Genomic DNA, 19,983 nt, shown 5'->3' on the forward strand with positions numbered 1-19,983 from the left:
CTAACTACAGCTGCAACATCAGCCACTTTAAACCCCTCCAAACCACACAATAAGCAAACTGACACCCACTATAAAAACATGGCACCACCACAAACACGAAGCCGAACAAAAGCAGCACAACTCACCAGCTCAGGTCTAAGGCTGGCAGCTGAGACCAGCCCATCCACTCAAAACACACACCCACCCAATCAGAACACACCCACCATTCAAAACACACTCCCACCCAATCAGAACACACTTACTCCCCCACCCAATCAGAGCACACCTCCACCCACAGAACACACCCCCTCTGGCAGTTTAAAAAAGAGGAACAAACAGCCACATGCTTCTCCCAGAAGAAGGAAGCAGAAGCCACCAGCCTGATGATGACGGATGGGATTCCGTCGAAACGTCGCCCCTACACCTTTAGTTCTACGCGGGGAAAAACCCGAACAACCAAAGATCCACATACGAACACCCGCGAAAACCTCAGAAAACAAATATATATATATATATATATATATATATATATATATATTTATTTATTTATTGATGGGATTTATATCCCGCCCTATCTCCTGAAGGACTCAGGGCGGCTCACAATAAAACATATAATAAGTGCATAAATCAAGATAAATGAAATTGAGAACATCAGTGCAATAAAAAATTAGAGAATTTAAAAATGAATTAAAAATACTAAATATAAATATACTAAATATATATATACTGTGAAAAATAACAGAAAAATCCCTTCACCCAAGAGTGGATAGATGCAATGTAAAAACTTCACATATGGTCACCTGACGCAATGTAACATTTGTATCTAAAAGCTTAAGAGGAATTTTTTAAAAAAAAAAACAACCCAGTAATTTACCAATTAGATAGGTTTGTTGTTGTAGACATGGCTAGTTTCTATTATTATATAAAAGTAAAAAAATGGAGGCTTGATGCTATTATCTTATTCTACTGCACCAAAGGGAGTCGGAAGTCAACGTGCCTTTTCTTTCTTTTTCCCCTGCCCTTTTCCCTCCCTCATTTTGTACTTTTGTTATTTTATATTATAAACTAAGAACCCAGAAATTATACAAAGCCAAGAATAAACAAGCTGTAGAAAATATTAATTCCTAATTTTCTAAGGTAAACCTTAGTGTGTACCCTAGGAAAGTGTACCATTTTAATTTTGCTTACTTCTGAAATGTCTTTTTATTGCCCCCCCCCAGTAGATTTTACTAAAAGGAATAAAGTTTCAGGAGCTACCGTTCACTCCAACACCTTTTAACAAGATTTGTGGGTCTAAAAAGTCATTACCAGTTGTCTCCAGATTTTTGGCTAAGATAGACTAATGTGGCTCTCCTCCTCCAGTTTTCCAACTGTATTTTTTAATCATTTTTGGGAAGAATCATAAATAGGCTTCAATCTGTACATATTGGAATACACTTAACATTAAGGCTGTGAAATATTTTGCCACTCACTCTCAGTGGCACCTAGCTATTATCACACTACCCCAAAACTAATCTCTTAAAACATTTTCTCTGAGGGATCCTTTTCACTTTTAAAGATTATGGATGAGAGCTTTCACTTATAAGGGTTATATTTATAAATATCTACTGTATAAAATTCAAGAAATTAAAAGACGCTTGCTCCTTGGGAGGAAAGCCATGGCAAATCGAGACAGCACACTAAAAAGCAGAGACATCACCCTGTCAACAAAAGTGCGTATAGTCAAGGCTATGGTCTTCCCAGTTGCAATGTATGGCAGTGAAAGTCGGACCATAAGAAAGGCTGAGCGCCAAAGAATTGAGGCCTTTGAACTCTGGTGCTGGAGAAGACTCCTGCGAGTCCCTTGGACTGCAAGGCGATCAAACCGGTCTGTCCTAGAGGAGATCAACCCTGACTGCTCTTTAGAAGGCCAGATCCTGAAGTTGAAACTCAAATACTTTGGCCACCTAATGAGAAGGAAGGACTCACTGGAGAAGAGCCTAATGCTGGGAAAGATTGAGGGCAAGAGAAGAAGGGGACGACAGAGAATGAGGTGGCTGGATGAAGTCACTGAAACAGGAGGCGTGAGCTTAAATGGACTCCAGAAGATGGTAGAGGACAGGAAGGCCTGGAGGAACATTGTCCATAGGGTCGCGATGGGTCGGACACGACTTCGCAACTAACAACAACAACTGTATAAAATTAACATTGACACATCCACAGCCACTATTTGCATCTCAGGATTGTTCAATGGGACTTGAATATATTATTTTTTTCAACATAGCCTGGCAAATAATTTTGATTTTGAGAACCCCTGAGAGGATTTTTTTTTGGGGGGGAGAGGGGGGGGTGTTCCTAGGATCACACTTTAGAAACCACTACTCTACGCTACTTGTATTAAGCCTAATTTTACAGCAGTATTACAAGAGAGCAAATTGCATAAAAAACAAAATTAGGTAAAGCCAGGAACACACAAGATCCTTTGTACAAGACGTTTAACTCCTAATTTCCCATGGAAATCCTTAGCGTTTAACCCAAGGAAAAATGGCATTTTTCCAGGCTAAATAAATTGCCTGGGCGGCGGGAGGTGGGGAGAAGACACCAAACTATATTCTGCCCCCCCCTCCCGGTTTTCAAATGCTGTAAGACCCCCTCCCTATTCCTGATATAATATAATAATAATAATAATAATAATAATAATAATAATAATAATAATAATAATAATAATAATAATAATAATAATAATAATAATTTTATTTATATAAGAAACACGCCACAAAGGAGGGCGTTTTGCCAGCTAGGCATTTTGCTCAGAGACCCTCGGAGCCTTTTAAAAATGAAGTCATTTATAGCAAGCGCGTTTTGCACCCATATACATGCCTGAACTCTTTAAAACAGAGGGCGGCGAGCAGAGCAGGGAAAAAGATTGAAACGTAACACAAAAAGCAGACGAGATCTCCTGGCGTACTGCTTTAAATGCGGAGTAGGCACGACGCCGTTTTTATCTTTTCTCGTCCATTAGACAGCTTCCCAACGCCCCTTCTTCTCATTTTATCCCCGCCGCAAAAGAAAGAAAGAAAGAAAGAAAGAAAGAAAGAAAGAAAGAAAGAAAAAATCGCATTTTTCGCTCCGGCTCCCCCTCTTCTATCCCCTACCACGCCCCAACTCTGCCTTCCCCCCCCTTTTTTAATTTTATTTTTAGCCACGTGATTTTTCCTGCCGCCCCCCCCACCCCTCCGCCCTATCAGCGTGCGCCCCTGATCCCTTTCGACCAATCGGAGCTCGAGCCGACCGCCGGCTTATAAAAGCTTTGTCTCTTGGTTCTCTGCAGGCTGGCTACCTCCTCAGAACGTTTCGGTGTTGGCGCCGCGTTCGGAGAAGAGAATCTTGAGCTCCGCAACGTTCTGTACTTTTTAAAGGAACAGCGGCGTCCGGCTTAAAAGCGCAATCCATCTTCTTGCAAGCAGAAGTGCGGGGCGAGCCATTAAAGGCAAGACAAAAAATGAGGGAAATCGTACACATTCAAGCCGGGCAATGTGGTAACCAGATCGGAGCAAAGGTGAGGCTGGTCAATTTTTTTCCCTCCTCTTTCCACCCCCCCCGCCCGCCCGTCCCCCCCCCGCCGCCCGCCAAGCGCGCCGAGAGTTAAACTTCAAATATAGTCAAGATGAAAAATTAGCGGGAGGCGGGATCGGCTCAAACACTTTGCCCGCTTGCTTTTTCTCCCATTTGCCACGGTGGCGAAACGGAAGCGCTCCAGGGGCGGAGAAGCACGTGGCTGCGTTTAATTTTATTTTATTTTTTGGGAACTATTAAGGGCTGCAGGGAAACTCTTTGTTTAATCGCCGTTGCAAAACCCGGTGCGATCGCTATCAAACCCGGTTACAACGGTGGTTTTGTATATATATATGTATGTGTGTGTGTGTGTGTGTGTATATATATATGTATATATGTATATATATATATATATGTGTATATATATATATATATATATATATATATATATGTATATATATATGTATATGTATATATATATGTATGTATATGTATATATATATGTATATATATATATATGTATGTATATGTATATATATATGTATATATATATATATATGTATATATATATATATGTATATATATATATATATGTGTATATATATATATATGTATATATATATATATGTATATATATATATATATATATATATAGTGTGTGTGTGTGTGTGTGTGTGTGTGTGTGTATATATATAATTTCCATTTATATCCCGCCCTTCTCCGAAGACTCAGGGCGGCTTACAAGCTTAGCAGTAGCCTTCATTCTATGTATATGCCTGCTTATTAGGGCTTTCACACACACCCCAAGCGGCATTATTACAAAGTCAACTTATATGTTAAATCTATATATGTACTTATTATTTATTTATTTAATTTATGGGACTTAGATGCCGCCCTATCTCCCGAAGGACTCAGGGCGGCTCACAACAATAAAACAGCTATAAAAAAACAGTAATGCAAATATTAAAAAAAAAGAATTAAATTACAAAGCCCCATCATTCATTACTAAATGAATTACGGGGCTATAAATCACTATTAATATGAAAGCTATTAATCGGGGGAAAACATTGGGGCTGGGCGGCTAAGCCCTCCTCCCCGCTAAAAAAACCGTCTTAACTGAGGGGAGGGGCCCTTTGCCTTTCTGTCTTGGCACTATTGTTCGTCCTTCTTTTCCTTTTTAATCCCGCGATTTAGAAATGAATGGGATTATTAGACCCTAATGGCAGAGGTCTATCCGTGAACGTCACCCTTTCCTCCCTTAAAGTGATGGGGGGGAGGGGAGGGGTGGTCAAATGCCCGCCAGCTAATCCGGCGTGGCGGGTAAATTCTAGCGCCGCCAAAGCGGCTGCGGAAAGGAAGTGCAATTTCGAAAATGTAGGTGTGAGGAGAACAAAAGCCGCGCTGGTCTTTTTAAGCGCCCGGGATGAGAAAAGGGCGGCTCTGGGGGGTGGGGGTGTAGGTAGCCCGACCTATATGTAGCGAAATGGGTCAGCAGGCTTGAAATGGAACTCAACGCAGCCGGAGAAAAAGACGGGAGGATTCGCACCCAGGGTGTTGACTTTCCTCCTCCCCCACCTCTCCCCGCGCCTAAATCCAACGGCGCCGTATGGGTCGTCTTTTGCGACGAGCGAATCCCGTGGTTTCCTCCGAGCCTGGGATCGTCTCCTTCCACGCGGTCGATCCTTGATATATATATATAGATATTTTCTTTCTTTCTTTCCTTCCTTCCTTCCTTCCTTCCTTCCTTCCTTCCTTCCTTCCTTTCTTTCTTTCTTTCTTTCTTTCTTTCTTTCTTTCTTTCTTTCTTTCTTTTCTTTCTTTCTTTCTTTCATCTCTATCTAATCTATTTTTCATCTTAAATTGTATTTTATTTTAATTCCATTTTAAATTGTATTTTATCAAATTCCATTTTGGATTGCTTTTATCAAGCTTTGGTGACGGTTTGTTGCTGGAACTTTGCACTTTGATATGGCCCAAGGGCTAATCAATAAAGTGGTGTTATCTTATCTATCTATCAATCTAATCTAATCTATCGATATATATTCGAGCCCCACCCCGATTTCCTGATCCGTCTGAGATCGGATCGAGAAAAATGAGAGGATCCGAGGGGGTTTTCCGCCACAGGCGCGGCTCCCTGAGACTTAATTGAACCCCTTTCCTAATCAAGCGCGACGGGGGGGGGGGTGTTTGCAGGCGTGTAATCAGATCCTGGGTAGGCTTACTCTGGAGTAAGTCCCACGAGGCACGCTCCCTTTTTAAAACTTAGCGCCCCCCCCCCGTATGTTTTTAAAGAGGCGCCTTGCACCGGCCTTCTGAAAAGCAATAATTTACCTGGATAAATAAAACTTGCCTTTCAAGATTTCCATAAACGTACAAAAAAGAAGGGGCCCGGAATACTTGGAATATTTTTACAATTATTATTTTTTTTAGAGTTAATAAAACAGCATTCAAGTTCGAGGAAATCTTCTCTTCCCCCCCTTTATTTATTTATTTAGGGGGGGGTCGAGTATCGAGGGGCTCCGTGGCTTCTACGTTCCTATCTGACATTGGATCCCCAGCTTGAAATAAAACCCTCCTTTATTACCTCTAGAGTAATAAACCTCTGATTAGCCCCCCCCCAAAAAAAAAGAGAGAGAAGAAACGCGGCCTCCTGTAATTTTGTTGCAACCCGAGGCTTGAAATGTGGCAGGGAGAGGGAAGGTTCCTTTGGAAAGGGAAATCCTAGCGAAAATCTCCTGTAACCATTTTTCAAACGTCTTGGGCTTCCGCTCTTCTTGAGGGGTGGGGTGGATGATGGGAGCTGGAGTCGAGAGTATTGGTGGGGGGGGCACCAAGTTGGGGAAAGGTGGCTTGCAAAGCTGGATTAATGCAATTTTTTTTAAAAAAATTGACTTCCTCTACTGCAGAACAGATGCCATAATACTGGCGCCAAATGTTCCCCCCCCACCCCACCCCTTTTTTTTTAACCCGCCCACCATTTCCAGCCGCCTTTGTCTGTAGTTGGAGAAGCACATGGCCGCTGGGTGCGCTCCGTGTGTGTGTGTGTGTGTGTCTCTCTCTCTCTCTCTCTCTTACACACACACATTCATTCATTCATTCTTTCCTCCGTTCCCTCCCTCTATCCCATTCCTTGTCTGGCCGAGCCCTCCTGCCTCCTTCCTGCCTGGTGGTTGCCCTTCTGCTCTGCTGCAGCAGCTACGGTAGACAAGGGTTTGTGGGTTTGTGTAATGGCTGCTGCCTGGGTGGGACTCTTAAGGAGAAAGAAAGAAAAACCGCTGGAGAGGGGCGGTGACGCGTTTTCTAGCAGCAGCAACGCAGCAGCAACGTGGTTGAAATGGAGATTATTTCTCAGGAGAGCTGTATTTTACATACCAGATCATATATGATCTGGTATGTAAAATGCAGCTCTCCTGAGAAATAATCTCCACTTCAACCACTTCTGGTATATATATATATATTAATTCAACATACATTCTCCTTTTGGCTGCCTTAAAGCCCCAGAATTGCTTTCCAAGCCGCTGAGCTTGGCCCTGCCACTCTGTTGTGTGTATGCAATCAACTGGCTTGAAATCTTGATTATAGGAAAGCCACCCACCCAGCTGTTGAAAAATCATCCAGTTGCTTGCTCACCTGGATTAGCCTGTAGAAAGGAATAGGTCTGCTTTAAAAGTCAGTGACCCTGCCGGGATGAAACCTTAACTTGCATTGCATTTCAGCTTAAGGGTCTAGAAGATCAGAGCTAGAGACAATGGCAGAATTGTTGGTGCCCGCCCACTCTATTCTCCAACTCCCAGCATAGATGCCCTGCATCTTTGTCTGTGGGACACTCGCAGGATGAACCATCAAAGGGCTTCTGAAGCAGCATAAACACTAAACCCCACCCCATCTTTAAAAAAAAATCCTTGCTTTTTAAAATCAAATCTCTGGACTTGTGAGAAATTCTGATTGTCTGCCTCAGCAGTGGGTTGGACTACAAGACCTCCAAGGTCCCTTTTCAAGTCTATTGTTCTGCTCTACATCCATGTTGAAAGTCAGGAAGAATGCCCAGCCAGGCCTTCAGAGAAAAAGCCTTTGAGAAGTTAAACTTAACTGTTGCAAGGTGCCACAATTCAAAATCCTCTTGGTTACGCACTACCCCGTATCCTTAAGTGAAGCTGGGTTTCTGCAACATGCTGTAAGCCCTCCTTAAAGTTAGGACATTGTATCAAGCAGACGACTGCGGTATCCATTGTGATGGGTCAGTTTCCTCTCCATTGTGCTACTTACATCAAAAGATTGGAGATAATTATTCGCCTGAATCCTCAGAATAGGAGCTAAAATTGGCTTCCTTATCTTGGAGATTATTCTGTCTTGCTCCTATAGACATAACCCACCTTTCTTCCCCCCCCCATCTCCCTTTTTTTTATCCTGACCTCAATCATTCTATAATTTTAGACGTTATGGAATTGACGTGAGCAGTAAAGATAATTTAACACCTGTATAGTGTCTGTGATAAATGATAGGCATACATCGGGAAAGCCGAATCCTGCAGTTTGTAGAATTGGCTGATGCATCTGTATGCTTTGTTCTCTTTCTGGTAAACTCTTCTGTGTTTTGGGGGGGGGGGGAAAGAAAGGAAAGAAAAATCGATACCAACAGGGATCATTGTTCGTTTTCCAAAATGCTGCATTGTTCCTGGAAGGCTGTAGCCTTTAAGATGTATTCCAGGATCCGTGGATGCTAATCCAGTGTCTGCTCCTTCCCAGCTGCCCCACCCTGATCACCTCTACGTGACCTACTTTGCGGTATACGCATCCACTTCGGTATGCGTGAGGGTGTGTCTGCAGGTTTTTGCTGGCATCCGATGAATTAAACAGTATAAAGAAAGCTGCAGGCTTTCTTTATTAGATAATGGGGAGCATCATTAAAAAAGGGGTCCCCACTCACGATCCTTTAGAACAATAACTTCCCACTGGACTTCTATGAAATTCCTAGCTTAGCTTTGGAATCTATGCACATTCCAATAGTGTGCAATGGGGGATTTTTTTGGTCCTGTGTCCTGGCTGCATGCATTTTTTCCCCCTGATTAGATCTGCAGTCAGGGTGGGGCTAGATCCAACTCCCCACCTACCTCCCCACTAGTGTATTTAAAAATTTATGTATCTGCAGTGTCTTGGGTGTGTTTGGCCAGCAAATAGGAGAATCAAGATATTAGGGTGGGTTTTCGGGGTTTTTTGCAAATAGTGCCTGCCTGTAAAAAGATCTGAAACTGAAGTCAAAGTGATTTGCATAGGGGTCCATTGGAAGCAGTAATCTCCTAGGAAGAGAGTTCAACAGTTTTGTGCTGCAGTTTTTCAGGTGTCTTTGCCCACACAATATAAAGAAATCTTAATACTATAGGGAGAATCTTAATATTTGAAGGTTTTATCTATTACTTTTCTTATAAAAATGATGCCATTATTATCTGCCTTGGGGGGAAAAAATGTATCCCTGTGAATGCAAGATTGTACTTTAAAACTACAGCACGCATATTCCTTCCTAACTGAAACCCTTAGGGCTGAATGAGGATTTTTAAAATTGGCATACAACAAATAGAAACCTTTTTAAGAAATTTTATTAATTGAATATAAACAAAGGCTTATAGAAAGTGGGGAAAAACTTAACAAAAGTTAAAAAAAATGCCTACAAGGCATATATTCATAGGTAAATATACGTAATTAAAATGCTAACATAAATATTACAGTGAACAATAGCCATATTTCATTATCCTTAATATGTATGTGTATGTGTGTATATATATAAATGCAGCCGGTAGGCCACGCCCCCTCATTTGTTGCTTGGGTTAGTCACAAGGTTATTATGCTAGAAGCTGGACAACTATAAACGGGCTATTGATTCTGAGATCCACAAGGAAGACATCTGAAGCCAAGTCTGCTTCTTAGGAGTATCTGCTCTGTTCTTCCCACATTGCTATGAAAAGAGCACATTCCTTTTTCGATGGGTTGGAGAACATTGTTCATCATAGTTCAGTCTGCTTTCTTTTTCCACTGCTTTGGAAGTTACTAGACCAGGGGTCTTCAAACTCGGCCCTTTTATGACTCATGGACTTCAACTCCCAGAATTCCTCAGCCAGCATGCCTGGCTGAGAAATTCTGGGAGTTGAAGTCCATGAGTCATAAAAGGGCCGAGTTTGAAGACCCATGAACTAGACCAAAGAAAATCTGAGAAGAACATGGGCAAAGAGTCATGATACCTTTGGCTTCCCCCAACTTTATTATGTACTAAATTTTCCTAGCTCTGGGGGCTACTGGGTGAGATTAGGTTATTGAGTTTGCCTAGCCCAGGGGTAGGTGACCTTGGCTTTTTTTTATGACTCGTGGACTACAACTCCCAGAATTCCTGAGCCAGCCATGCTGAGGGGAAAGGGAGAGGTTTCCAAGCTGAGCCATGCTGCCTCAGAAATTCTGGGAGTTGAAGTCCACGAGTCATGAAAGAGCCAAGGTTGCCTACCCCCGGCCTAGCCCATTGCAACAGAAGGCAAGACAAGAAGCAATGGATGGAAACTAATCGAGGAGAGAAGCAACCTAGAACTAACAATGAGAACAATTAACCAGTGGAGCGGCTTTGCCTTCAGAAGTTGTGGTTGCTCCCATCACTCGAGGCTTTTAAGAAGAGACTGGACAGCCACTTACTTGTCTGGAGTGGTATAGGGCAGGGGTAGGCAACCTCGGCTCTTTTATGACTCATGGACTTCAACTCCCAGAATTCCTGAGTCAGCTGACTCAGGAATTCTGGGAGTTGAAGTCCATGAGTCATAAAAGAGCCGAGGTTGCCTACCCCTGGTATAGGGTCTCCTGCTTGAGCAGGGGGCTGGACTAGAAGACCTCCAAGGTCTCTTCCAACTCTGTCATTCGGTTAACTGATCTGACTTGTCAAACTCCAAATAGGATTTTGAACCTGGAGGACTGTTCACCTAAGTCAGGGGGTGTCAAACTCAATTTCATTGAGGGCCGCATCAGCATTGCGGTTGCCCTCAGGGGGCTGGGTGGGCGTGGCCTACTGGGTGGGCGTGGCTAGAGTGCGTATGGCCTACTGGGTGGGCGTGGCCAGCTCTACATCGTTCGCATCAAGGGTGCCTATGGGGGCCTGGGCAGGAGTGGGACAGATCTGAGGGTCTCTGGCAGAAGGAGGGTCTCTGGGCCAGGGCCAAGGCAGTGGGGGCCGTTCCCTCACTGCTTCTAGGATGGCTTCGTGGGCCACATGAAACCACTTTGCGGGCCGGATCCGGCCCCCGGGCCTTGTGTTTGACATGTCTGACCTAAGTGCTCCCTTTAGTCAGAGTTAGTAGGAACGGAATTTAGATCGGTGTTTCACTTCCTCACAAAGAACTGGAAGCTTTAGGTAAGTGAGGTTTCTGGGCATCTTGAACAAACTTTTGAAAAATTGGTGGCAGTTTTGAGAGTATGAAGTTGAAATAATTTGTTAAATGCTGGGCTAGAAACACAGAGATTCAGGTTCCGATCTCATATAAGCATGGAAGATGGTCCAACTGTTCACTCTTGGCACTCTTTAGTTTTTCAAGGAATTTAAAAACATTTAGATACTAACCTGGATTGGTGGATTTCAATCCCTAATCAATGGAAGACTTCATCTGCAGTGAATTGATTTTGGCCTGATAGCAGTAGACATTGATTTCTCAGCCTTGGCACCTTTGAGACGTGTGGACTTCAACCCCCAGAATCCCTCAGTTCTGGGAATTGGAAGTCCACACATCTTAAAAGGTGGCAAGGCTGAGAATACTAGTAGTGATGATGATTATGACAATAATGGTCACAATGAACATTTTACTCATTTCAGAATTTTCACAATGGATCCCGTCAATACCTCTTTAAAAGAGTAGTGGAGATATTGTGGGTATCTTCCTAATGCTTCAACTGGTACAGGATTGGAAATCTAAAAATGTTCGGTTTTAGTCTGTGTACAGTAATGTAAACTGGAGTGGGAAGATGTAGGATTTGTGGTAAAAGGAAACTTTAGCAGAGGAAGCCCGTAACCTAAAATCCTGATTATTAGAGATGCAAAATTTATTGATCCAAGAAAGGAACGTTCTGGACCTGCAGTTTTTCCCAGACTTCTTCCTGAACTGTACCATTTTGGGAACAGATAAGCAGTTTCCTACAGTAAATTGCTCCTGGTTGGGAACACTTCCTTCTGAAAACCATCAAAATGCACCTGTAACAGAGTGTTCTGGAGGTAAAAAATATTTCTGATTTCTCTGGTTACATTCTTTATTTGGATCCATGAATTTTTCACATCCATACTGAATACTGTCTTGAATTTTGTATCAACTGTCCATGTAGTAGCCACAGTCAACTACATCACTAGCCTTATCCTTCACTGCATGGTAACTGTCTCCAATTGTCTGCTCCCATAGCAACATTATCAATGAAAGAAAGTTATTGTGTCAGAATGAATGGGTTCCCTGGCACAGCTGTAGAATGCTTTAGATTGGATTCCAAAATGGTCCTTTGGAATAAGGGGTGAACTATGAATCCAGCTTCTTTGTGCAGCTCTTTAAAGCAGCTGCATCATTTCCCAGAATCAATCACATAGTCCCAGAAAAACGTGCGGCTATTTTAAAGAATTACTAATGGATGCAACAAACATTTTCCAAATTTATTTCCAAAGTGTGACAGAGGAGCTTTTCACATTACCAAGCTCTCTGTTTTGAGATATAAAGTCTGCTTGAAGGATACATTGTAATTACTTTTTGCAGTTAGAAATTCCTCCGAAAAAGGGCTTTATGGCCTGTAATGCACTTCCAATCATCAGAAAATGTCACACACACAGCATCTTGGCAACCGATTCACATTTACAATGGATTGCAGCATCCCTGTCCCATGACAATTTGTGATGTGTTTTTTTTTGTCAAAAACGCCAATTCAGGAGAATGGGTTCAGACTTACGACTACCTGAATCACTTAACAACTGTTACAAAAAGGGTTGTAATATTGGGGTCTGGTCATTGGTGCCTCAACTTGTCACAAACCTCATGTGGGCACCTCAGCTTAACGATTGTTCTGATTCTCATGAATTTCAAATCAAGTCAAGGACTACCTGCAAACAGCTAGTCATAAACTGAGGACTGTAAAAAATAATAAATTCCATAATTCTAGCCAGAGTTGGTCAACCAGAAGCTCTCCAAATATTGCTAGTAGACATCTCCAACACTTTTGCCTTCCCTACCGAACAGTCAGTGTGATTTTATAGGTAGTCCTCAACTTACGTAGTTTTTTTTTAGTGACTGAAGTTAAACGGTCCTGAGAAAAAGTGACCACCATTTTTTACATTTGCAACCATTGCAGCACCCGTGGTCATATGGACACTTGGAAATTGCCATGTATTTATGATGTTAGCAGTGTCCCAGGGTCATGTGATGACCTTTTGCGACCTCCTATCAAGCAAAGACAGTGGAGAAGCCAGATTCGCTTAACAACTGTGTTACTAACAACAAGTATTGTCATTCACTTAACTGTAGCTAGAAATGTTATAAAATGGGGCAAAAGTCCTTTAACAAGTGTCTTGCTTAGCAGTGGAAATTTTGGGCTCAATTTTTATAAGACTACTTGTGCTCTTCTCATTCCTCCTAAAACTACAATTTTAGTCTAGATTCCCAAATTTTAACATTCTTACTTGTGGGGGAAAAAAGACCATTTTCTGATAATTGTCTCTCCTCTCCCTTGCTCCTCCTTTGGATCAGAGAATTTATGAACCGCTGGGATGAAGTTTTCCAGTTCCAAATAGTTATTGGAAGAATGGATGAAAATTAATTTATAACTCACAGGATAATTGAATTCTCCTGGGAATAAATGTCTACACGCATTGGTAATTTATGTTAACTATTAACCAACATGACATTACTCTAGAGATGATGTGAGTTTCAAGAATTTGGAAGATCCGTGCAATGAAAAAAATAGTTGATTGGATTGTCCCTTGCCTATATTATCTCAAGAATCTAACCTTGCTTGTGTTGGAATATAATCAGTGCTAGAATTGGCGAGAATCCACGGAGTTACTGGTCTGTTGACTAAATTAGAAAGTTGCAAAAAAAACTCAGATGAAGACAATGCAGGTAGTCCTCAACATGTGACCACCTTTGGGACCAGAACTTGTGGTTGTTAAGTGAGTGGCACCTAATTTTATGGACTTCTGCTACAGTCATTAAGCAGATCACATGGTTGTTAAGCAAATTTGGCTTCCACCACTGACTTTGCTTGTCAGATACCTTGGGAAAAGCAATCACATGAACTCAGGATGCTACAGCCATCATAAATACATGCTGGTTGCTTAAGCACCTGAATTGTGATCGTGTAACTGCAGGGATGCTGAAATGGTCATAAGCGTGAGGACCAATTGTAAGTTGCTTTTCTCAGTTGTGTCATAACTTCAAACAGTTCTTAAACGTATGGTCATAAGTCAAAGACTGTAGGAAATACAGAATGACAAAACTACATGGGCATGTTCATAAAACGACCCAAACTCAACTTACCTTGAAGGAAAGTTTTTATTGTTGTGTCCATAGTTAATGGGAGTGGTTTTCCTTAGGCGGGAAAACCTGGTGCAGTTATTGGTTGTTGCATTCTCGGCGGGAGATTCTGGGCCGGGGATTGGTTATGTTTAAAGGCACCTTAGTATATAAGATAGGGCTCCACGGCTGCTAGCCAGTTGACCCATGTGCATTCAATAAACGTTCTCTTGTTCAACCTCGCTGTCTACGCTCGCCATTCCGGACTTAACAGTGGCGACGAGGATGGGATAGACGGCGGAACAGCGAAGGAGCCGCGGAAGCCAGCTGCGCGGAAAGCTGGAAATTGAATCGCAGTCAACCGAACTACTACCGCGACAGAACCCACAGAATGGCGCAAGTCGGATCCCTGAAGGAGTTCGACCCGAACTACCCCGAAGACTGGGAGGAGTACGTCGGCCAAGTCGAGGGGTTCATGCTGGTCAACGGAATAACGGAGGACCGGAAGAAAGCGGCGGCTCTTCTCACCATTAGCAGCACACCGGTTTACCGGGTTGCCGTCGGCCTGTGCCAGCCCTCGCCGGTCTCCAGTGTGTCGTACGCCGACCTGTTGGCCAAGCTAAAGGTCCATTTTACTCCTAAGAGGTCCGAACTGTTTTGGCGGAGAATATTCGAAAAACGGAACCAACGACCAGGCGAGTCAATCACGCAGTTTGTGGCGGCGGTCAGAGAAGCGGCCCTGCGCTGCAAATATGATAACCTTGAAATTCGAATCCGAGACCGAGTAGTTTTGGGGCTGCGAGATGAACACTTACAAAACCGGATAATCGCAAAGCCCACAGGAACCCTGCAAGAAGTCTTAGACGAACTACTCACGTACGAGTCTACAGGCAGACGCGACCCCCCCTACAACAGCATGGCTGCCTCGACGGAAATCAACCTCGAGAGCCATGTGGACGGTGGGGAGGTGGACTACCAATGGGAAGCAGACGGTGCAGAAATCGCCCGAAGGTTCGGGAAGATGGCAGCCAGACCCTCACGCTCCGACAGACCCGACCAAGGGAGAAGACAGCAGCCACCAGCACTACAACGACTCCAGAGGGACAACCAAACCAGGCCTCGCGACCCAGAAGCGAGGTGCGGCAGCTGCGGCGGGAACCACCTCCGAGCAACTTGCAGATTCCGAACCGCGAAATGCCGAGGGTGCGGAAAAACGGGCCACATCCAGGCCATTTGCCGAAGCCGACCGCGCGACAACCGTCTCCACGAGCTCGACGCATGGACCTCAGGTGAGGTAACCCCCGAAGGGAGTGGCTGAGAGACCCCAAGACCTAAGGCACGCACTTCCAACCGCGGGGCGGGGGCGGGGGTCAACCACGTGGGAACCCCTAGAATTAATCACACCCCTAGAATTAATCACATTCTGAGGCCTAAATTAAAAATTTGAGTCCAACTGCAGGGCATTCCCTGCAAGATGGAAGTGGACTCGGGGGCCTCAGTATCTATAATTTCCAGTGACACCCTTAGATACATAGAGAACAAAAGCGGCCGTAGAATTCCCCTAAAACCCACTAAACTGCAGTTAGCCGATTTTCAAAAAAACCCCATTGAACTAAAAGGCGAGGCCACAATTAAAGTAAAGTACAAGGGGTTCAGTGGATTTTTAGACCTCTTAGTTACCGAGGGCCAGAGAACCAGCCTAGTACGCCTCAATTGGTTCCCGGCCCTGGGAATCTGGGTAGGGGGTATTAACACAATTAATAGTAAGACCCTTAAGTCTGTCTGCGATAACTTCGCAGACGTGTTCAATGGGTCGTTAGGGAGATACAAAGGACCCCCCATTACTTTTAATTTAGACCCCGCTGTGAGGCCCATTAGGCTTAAGGCCCGGAGGGTGCCTTTTGCCCTTAAACAAAAAATCGAGGCCGAACTAGATAAGCTAGTAGGCCAGGGCGTACTAGAACCCGTAGAGGGAGGCCTCTGGGAGACACCAATCGTCACACCCCTTAAACCGAACGGGGATGTGAGGATATGTGCTGACTATAAGGCTACCCTAAATTTAGCAATGAAAAAACATGCTTACCCGGTCCCGACGGTGAAGCAGGTCCTCGCGACGATCCAGGACGGCGCCATTTTCGCCAAGCTCGACTTGGCGCAGGCGTACTTGCAACTCACTGTGTCTAAGGAAGCCGCCGAGGCTCAAACGATAGTTACCCACAAGGGGGCGTTCTGCGTTCACAGACTTCAATTTGGCATAGCAGCAGCTCCAGGCATCTTCCAGGAGGTGATGGAGAGGACCTTGAAGGGCATTCTAGGTGTATGCCCTTACTTCGATAATGTCCTAATCGCTGGAAAAACTGAGGAGATCTTAGCAGACAGGCTGGAACAGGTACTGGGTAAATTCAGGGATGCAGGGCTTAAACTAAAAAAGGACAAGTGTTGTACAGTATAGGTGTAAAATCAACTGAATTTTTAGGATTCAGAATTGATGCGCAGGGTATACACCCTACTGAAGGGAAAATTAAGGCAATCAAATTAGCACCTGAACCCAAGAATAAGGCGGAACTACAAGCTTTCCTAGGCTTAATAAATTTCTACCATACCTTCTTGCCTCACAAAGCAGCTATTGCTGAACCTTTACACAGGCTGTTAGATAGGAAGACCCCTTGGCAGTGGCAGGAAAAGCACAGAATCAGTTTCCAAACATTAAAGGACATTTTGTCCAGCAACTCCACAGTCACCCACTTCATTGAAAACAAACCAATTTTCCTAGCATGCGACGCCTCTCCTTATGGAGTAGGGGCAGTCATAAGCCACATGGACGACCAGGGTCAACAGAGGCCTATTGCATACTATTCCAGGACCTTGACTAAAGCGGAACGGAATTATGCACAAATAGACAGGGAAGCGTTGGCCATCGTGGCAGGCGTAAAAAAGTTCCACGATTATCTGTATGGTAGGAACTTTACAATATACACAGACCATAAACCCCTCCTAGGATTATTCACCACAGACAGACACCCCAAATCATGTCCCCTAGGATGCTTAGATGGTCTATTTTCCTTTCAGCATACACGTTCTCTATCAAACACAGACCTGGCAAAGAGATGGGGCATGCAGATGCCCTTAGCAGATTACCCCTAGCAGATACTGGCATTGACCCAGCACCTGTGGGCCAAATCCTGTCTCTACAGGAACTCTCAGAATGCCCACTGACAGCCAAAGACATTGCAGCAGCTACCAAAAAAGACCACATCCTTAGCAGAATAGCAGCGTGGGTACAAGGGGGGTGGCCTAACAAAAATCCTGACCCCAAATTCACGCCTTACTTTAGAAGGAAGGATGAATTGTCATCACACCTGGGATGTATACTGTGGGGAAATAGGGTTGTCATTCCAGAGGGTCATAGGAACACAGTGATTGGGGAACTACATGAGGGGCACCCTGGGATTGTTCGTATGAAAGCCCTAGCGAGGAGTCATTTATGGTGGCCGGGGTTAGACACAGCAATCGAGGACAGAGTAGCCGGGTGCTATCAGTGTCAGCGGTCTAGGCCAGAACAAGCACACACGCCTGTACATAAGTGGGAAGTGGCTAGGAACCCTTGGTCTCGCATTCATATTGATTTCGCAGGCCCATTCCAGGGCCTCACATTCCTAGTTGTTGTGGATAGCTACTCCCGGTGGTTGGAGGTCGTGCCTGTAAAGTCCATGACTTCAGCCAAAACCATACAGGTCTTGCGGGGACTCTTTGCCACCCATGGGTTACCTGACGTAATTGTTTCTGACAACGGGCCCCAATTCACATCCAATGAATTTCAGGACTTCCTCAAGGCCAACTGGATTAGGCACGCAACATCGGCACCCTTCCACCCCTCCTCCAACGGATTGGCTGAACGAAATGTCAGGACAACCAAAGACGCTCTAAGAAGGATCATCCATGGCAATTGGCATCAGAGACTGGCTCAGTTCCTGTTGGCCCAACATACGACACCTTGCACGGCCACAGGGAAAAGCCCAGCTGAAATGAGGTGGGGCAGACGTTTAACTACCAAATTGGACAGACTACACCCTGACAGGCTACCTGTGGAACCTGAACTGGACATTCCGACCCGGTCTCTAAATATTGGTGACTTAGTCTGGGCAAGGAACTATGGACAGGGGGACAAATGGTCACAAGGGGTAGTCATTGACAAAACTGGACCGTTATCTTACTTAATTGAGGGGGAGGGGAATCAGCTGATCAGGAGACACATCGATCAGCTAAGGAAAAGGTCCCCTGAAAGTGTACAGGCCAACAATGATAGGAACATCACTACACCAGACAATGCATTCATTCATGACCAGTTAGGCGTAGCACCAGGGGGTGAGGGGATTGGAATACAAATCAGGGCAGCAGAAGCAATTCCCCAGAGTAGCACAGCAGAAATTGAACTATTTTCCCCGGGCAGCCCAACAGAGTCCCCAGGACAGTCCATTGAACCCCAACAACCCACAAGTGAGGCATTGCCTGAGTCAGTGCCACAAACAACAGGCCCTGAGGCAGAAACAAATAGCGGAACAGTAGGCACCCCAGTTGTCAGCACGGCTAGCAGATACCCAGCCAGGAATCATAAGCCACCAAGTTATCTGAAAGACTATGTCAAATAAATAACATTTATCTGGGGGGGAAGGGGTGTTGTGTCCATAGTTAATGGGAGTGGTTTTCCTTAGGTGGGAAAACCTGGTGCAGTTATTGGTTGTTGCATTCTCGGCGGGAGATTCTGGGCCGGGGATTGGTTATGTTTAAAGGCACCTTAGTATATAAGATAGGGCTCAACGGCTGCTAGCCAGTTGACCCATGTGCATTCAATAAACGTTCTCTTGTTCAACCTCGCTGTCTACGCTCGTCATTCCGGACTTAACATTTATCTTTCATTCTTTAAAAGCGGTTTTGGCTAGCTTGGTTTATTAATTCTCATATTTTAGAGAGAAAGAAGACAGGTGCCATCTCTTTAAGGGGAGGTTGGGACAAGGTTAGAGCTGCATTTGCATGAATCTTATATTTTCCTGAATAAATTAGCGCAGCTTTTACAAAGTCTGGCATTGGGGGATTGAAAGTCTCACTTATCTGAAAAACATTGTGTTGGATCTCTAAAGGAGGATTTTTGATTGTGAGACTACCATATAATTTGTGGGCAGGGAGGAGAGTCACTGGATCTGCTGTGGCTTTTTAAATAGGGTTTTCAGCTTTTGCTTGTCCACTGATTCGCTTCCTGACCAATCCGTGGTTCAAACGTTTGTGGACTTCCTTAAATGCTCCCTTCTTCTTTTACTGTTTGGCTTCATGGATGAAGTGATTTCAGAGAAGGACTGAGCAATTTAATTGAGGAAGAGGAATTTCTGGCCAGAGGGCAAGGCATATCTGAGAACATTTTAGTGCCGATAAATCTTTCTCCTGGTGCCTACATGTTGCCTTCTCCCTAGTTCTGCATTTTTTTGCTCTGGATTCTTTTAGTGAGAAATAATTAGTTGTAAACCAAATGTTTCTGGCACCTTTATTTTCAATCAATTTTGGGATACCACACTGCCCAAAGGCATTCCTAGGAAATAAAAATGTTGGTGGCAACAGTACAATGCAAACATTATGTGCAGGAATGCAGTTGTCTGCCCAGAAATATGCAAAAAAAAGAAGTAAGGAATATGTCCAAGGATTGTGGGGAACAAATCCATCCGTTTGCCTTCTGATAAATGGGTGTTTGGGGACAAAGATGCATGCTATGGCAGCCATTTTGTGAGTAAACAGACACTCTATGGCAGGCATTTTGAGGAAGTAACCATCAACCTGGTTTGAACATTCCAAATTTTCTACAAACCTTAAAGGCACGTGTCTCCAACCTTGGCCACTTTAAGGCTTGTGGACTGCAACTCCCAGAATTCCTCAGTCAGCCATGCTGGCTAGGGAATTCTGGAAGTTGAAGTTCCCAA

At 44.2% G+C, this 19,983-nt stretch overlaps 1 protein-coding gene across 1 annotated transcript in view; it reads left to right on the top strand.

Annotated features, from left to right (window-relative positions):
* Window positions 1-3,279: 3,279 nt before the first annotated feature.
* The window catches only part of TUBB (tubulin beta class I), a 28,747-nt gene continuing 12,043 nt past the window's right edge, over window positions 3,280-19,983 (top strand). Inside the window, exon 1 of the mRNA XM_081319571.1 lies at window positions 3,280-3,517. Coding sequence (XP_081175697.1) covers window positions 3,461-3,517 — 57 coding nt within the window. The 5' untranslated portion in view covers window positions 3,280-3,460. The remainder of the gene's footprint in view (window positions 3,518-19,983) is intronic.

Source organism: Vipera berus (genome assembly GCF_964194415.1).
Source record: "Vipera berus genome assembly, chromosome: 2".
Classification (NCBI taxonomy): Eukaryota; Metazoa; Chordata; class Lepidosauria; order Squamata; family Viperidae; genus Vipera; species Vipera berus.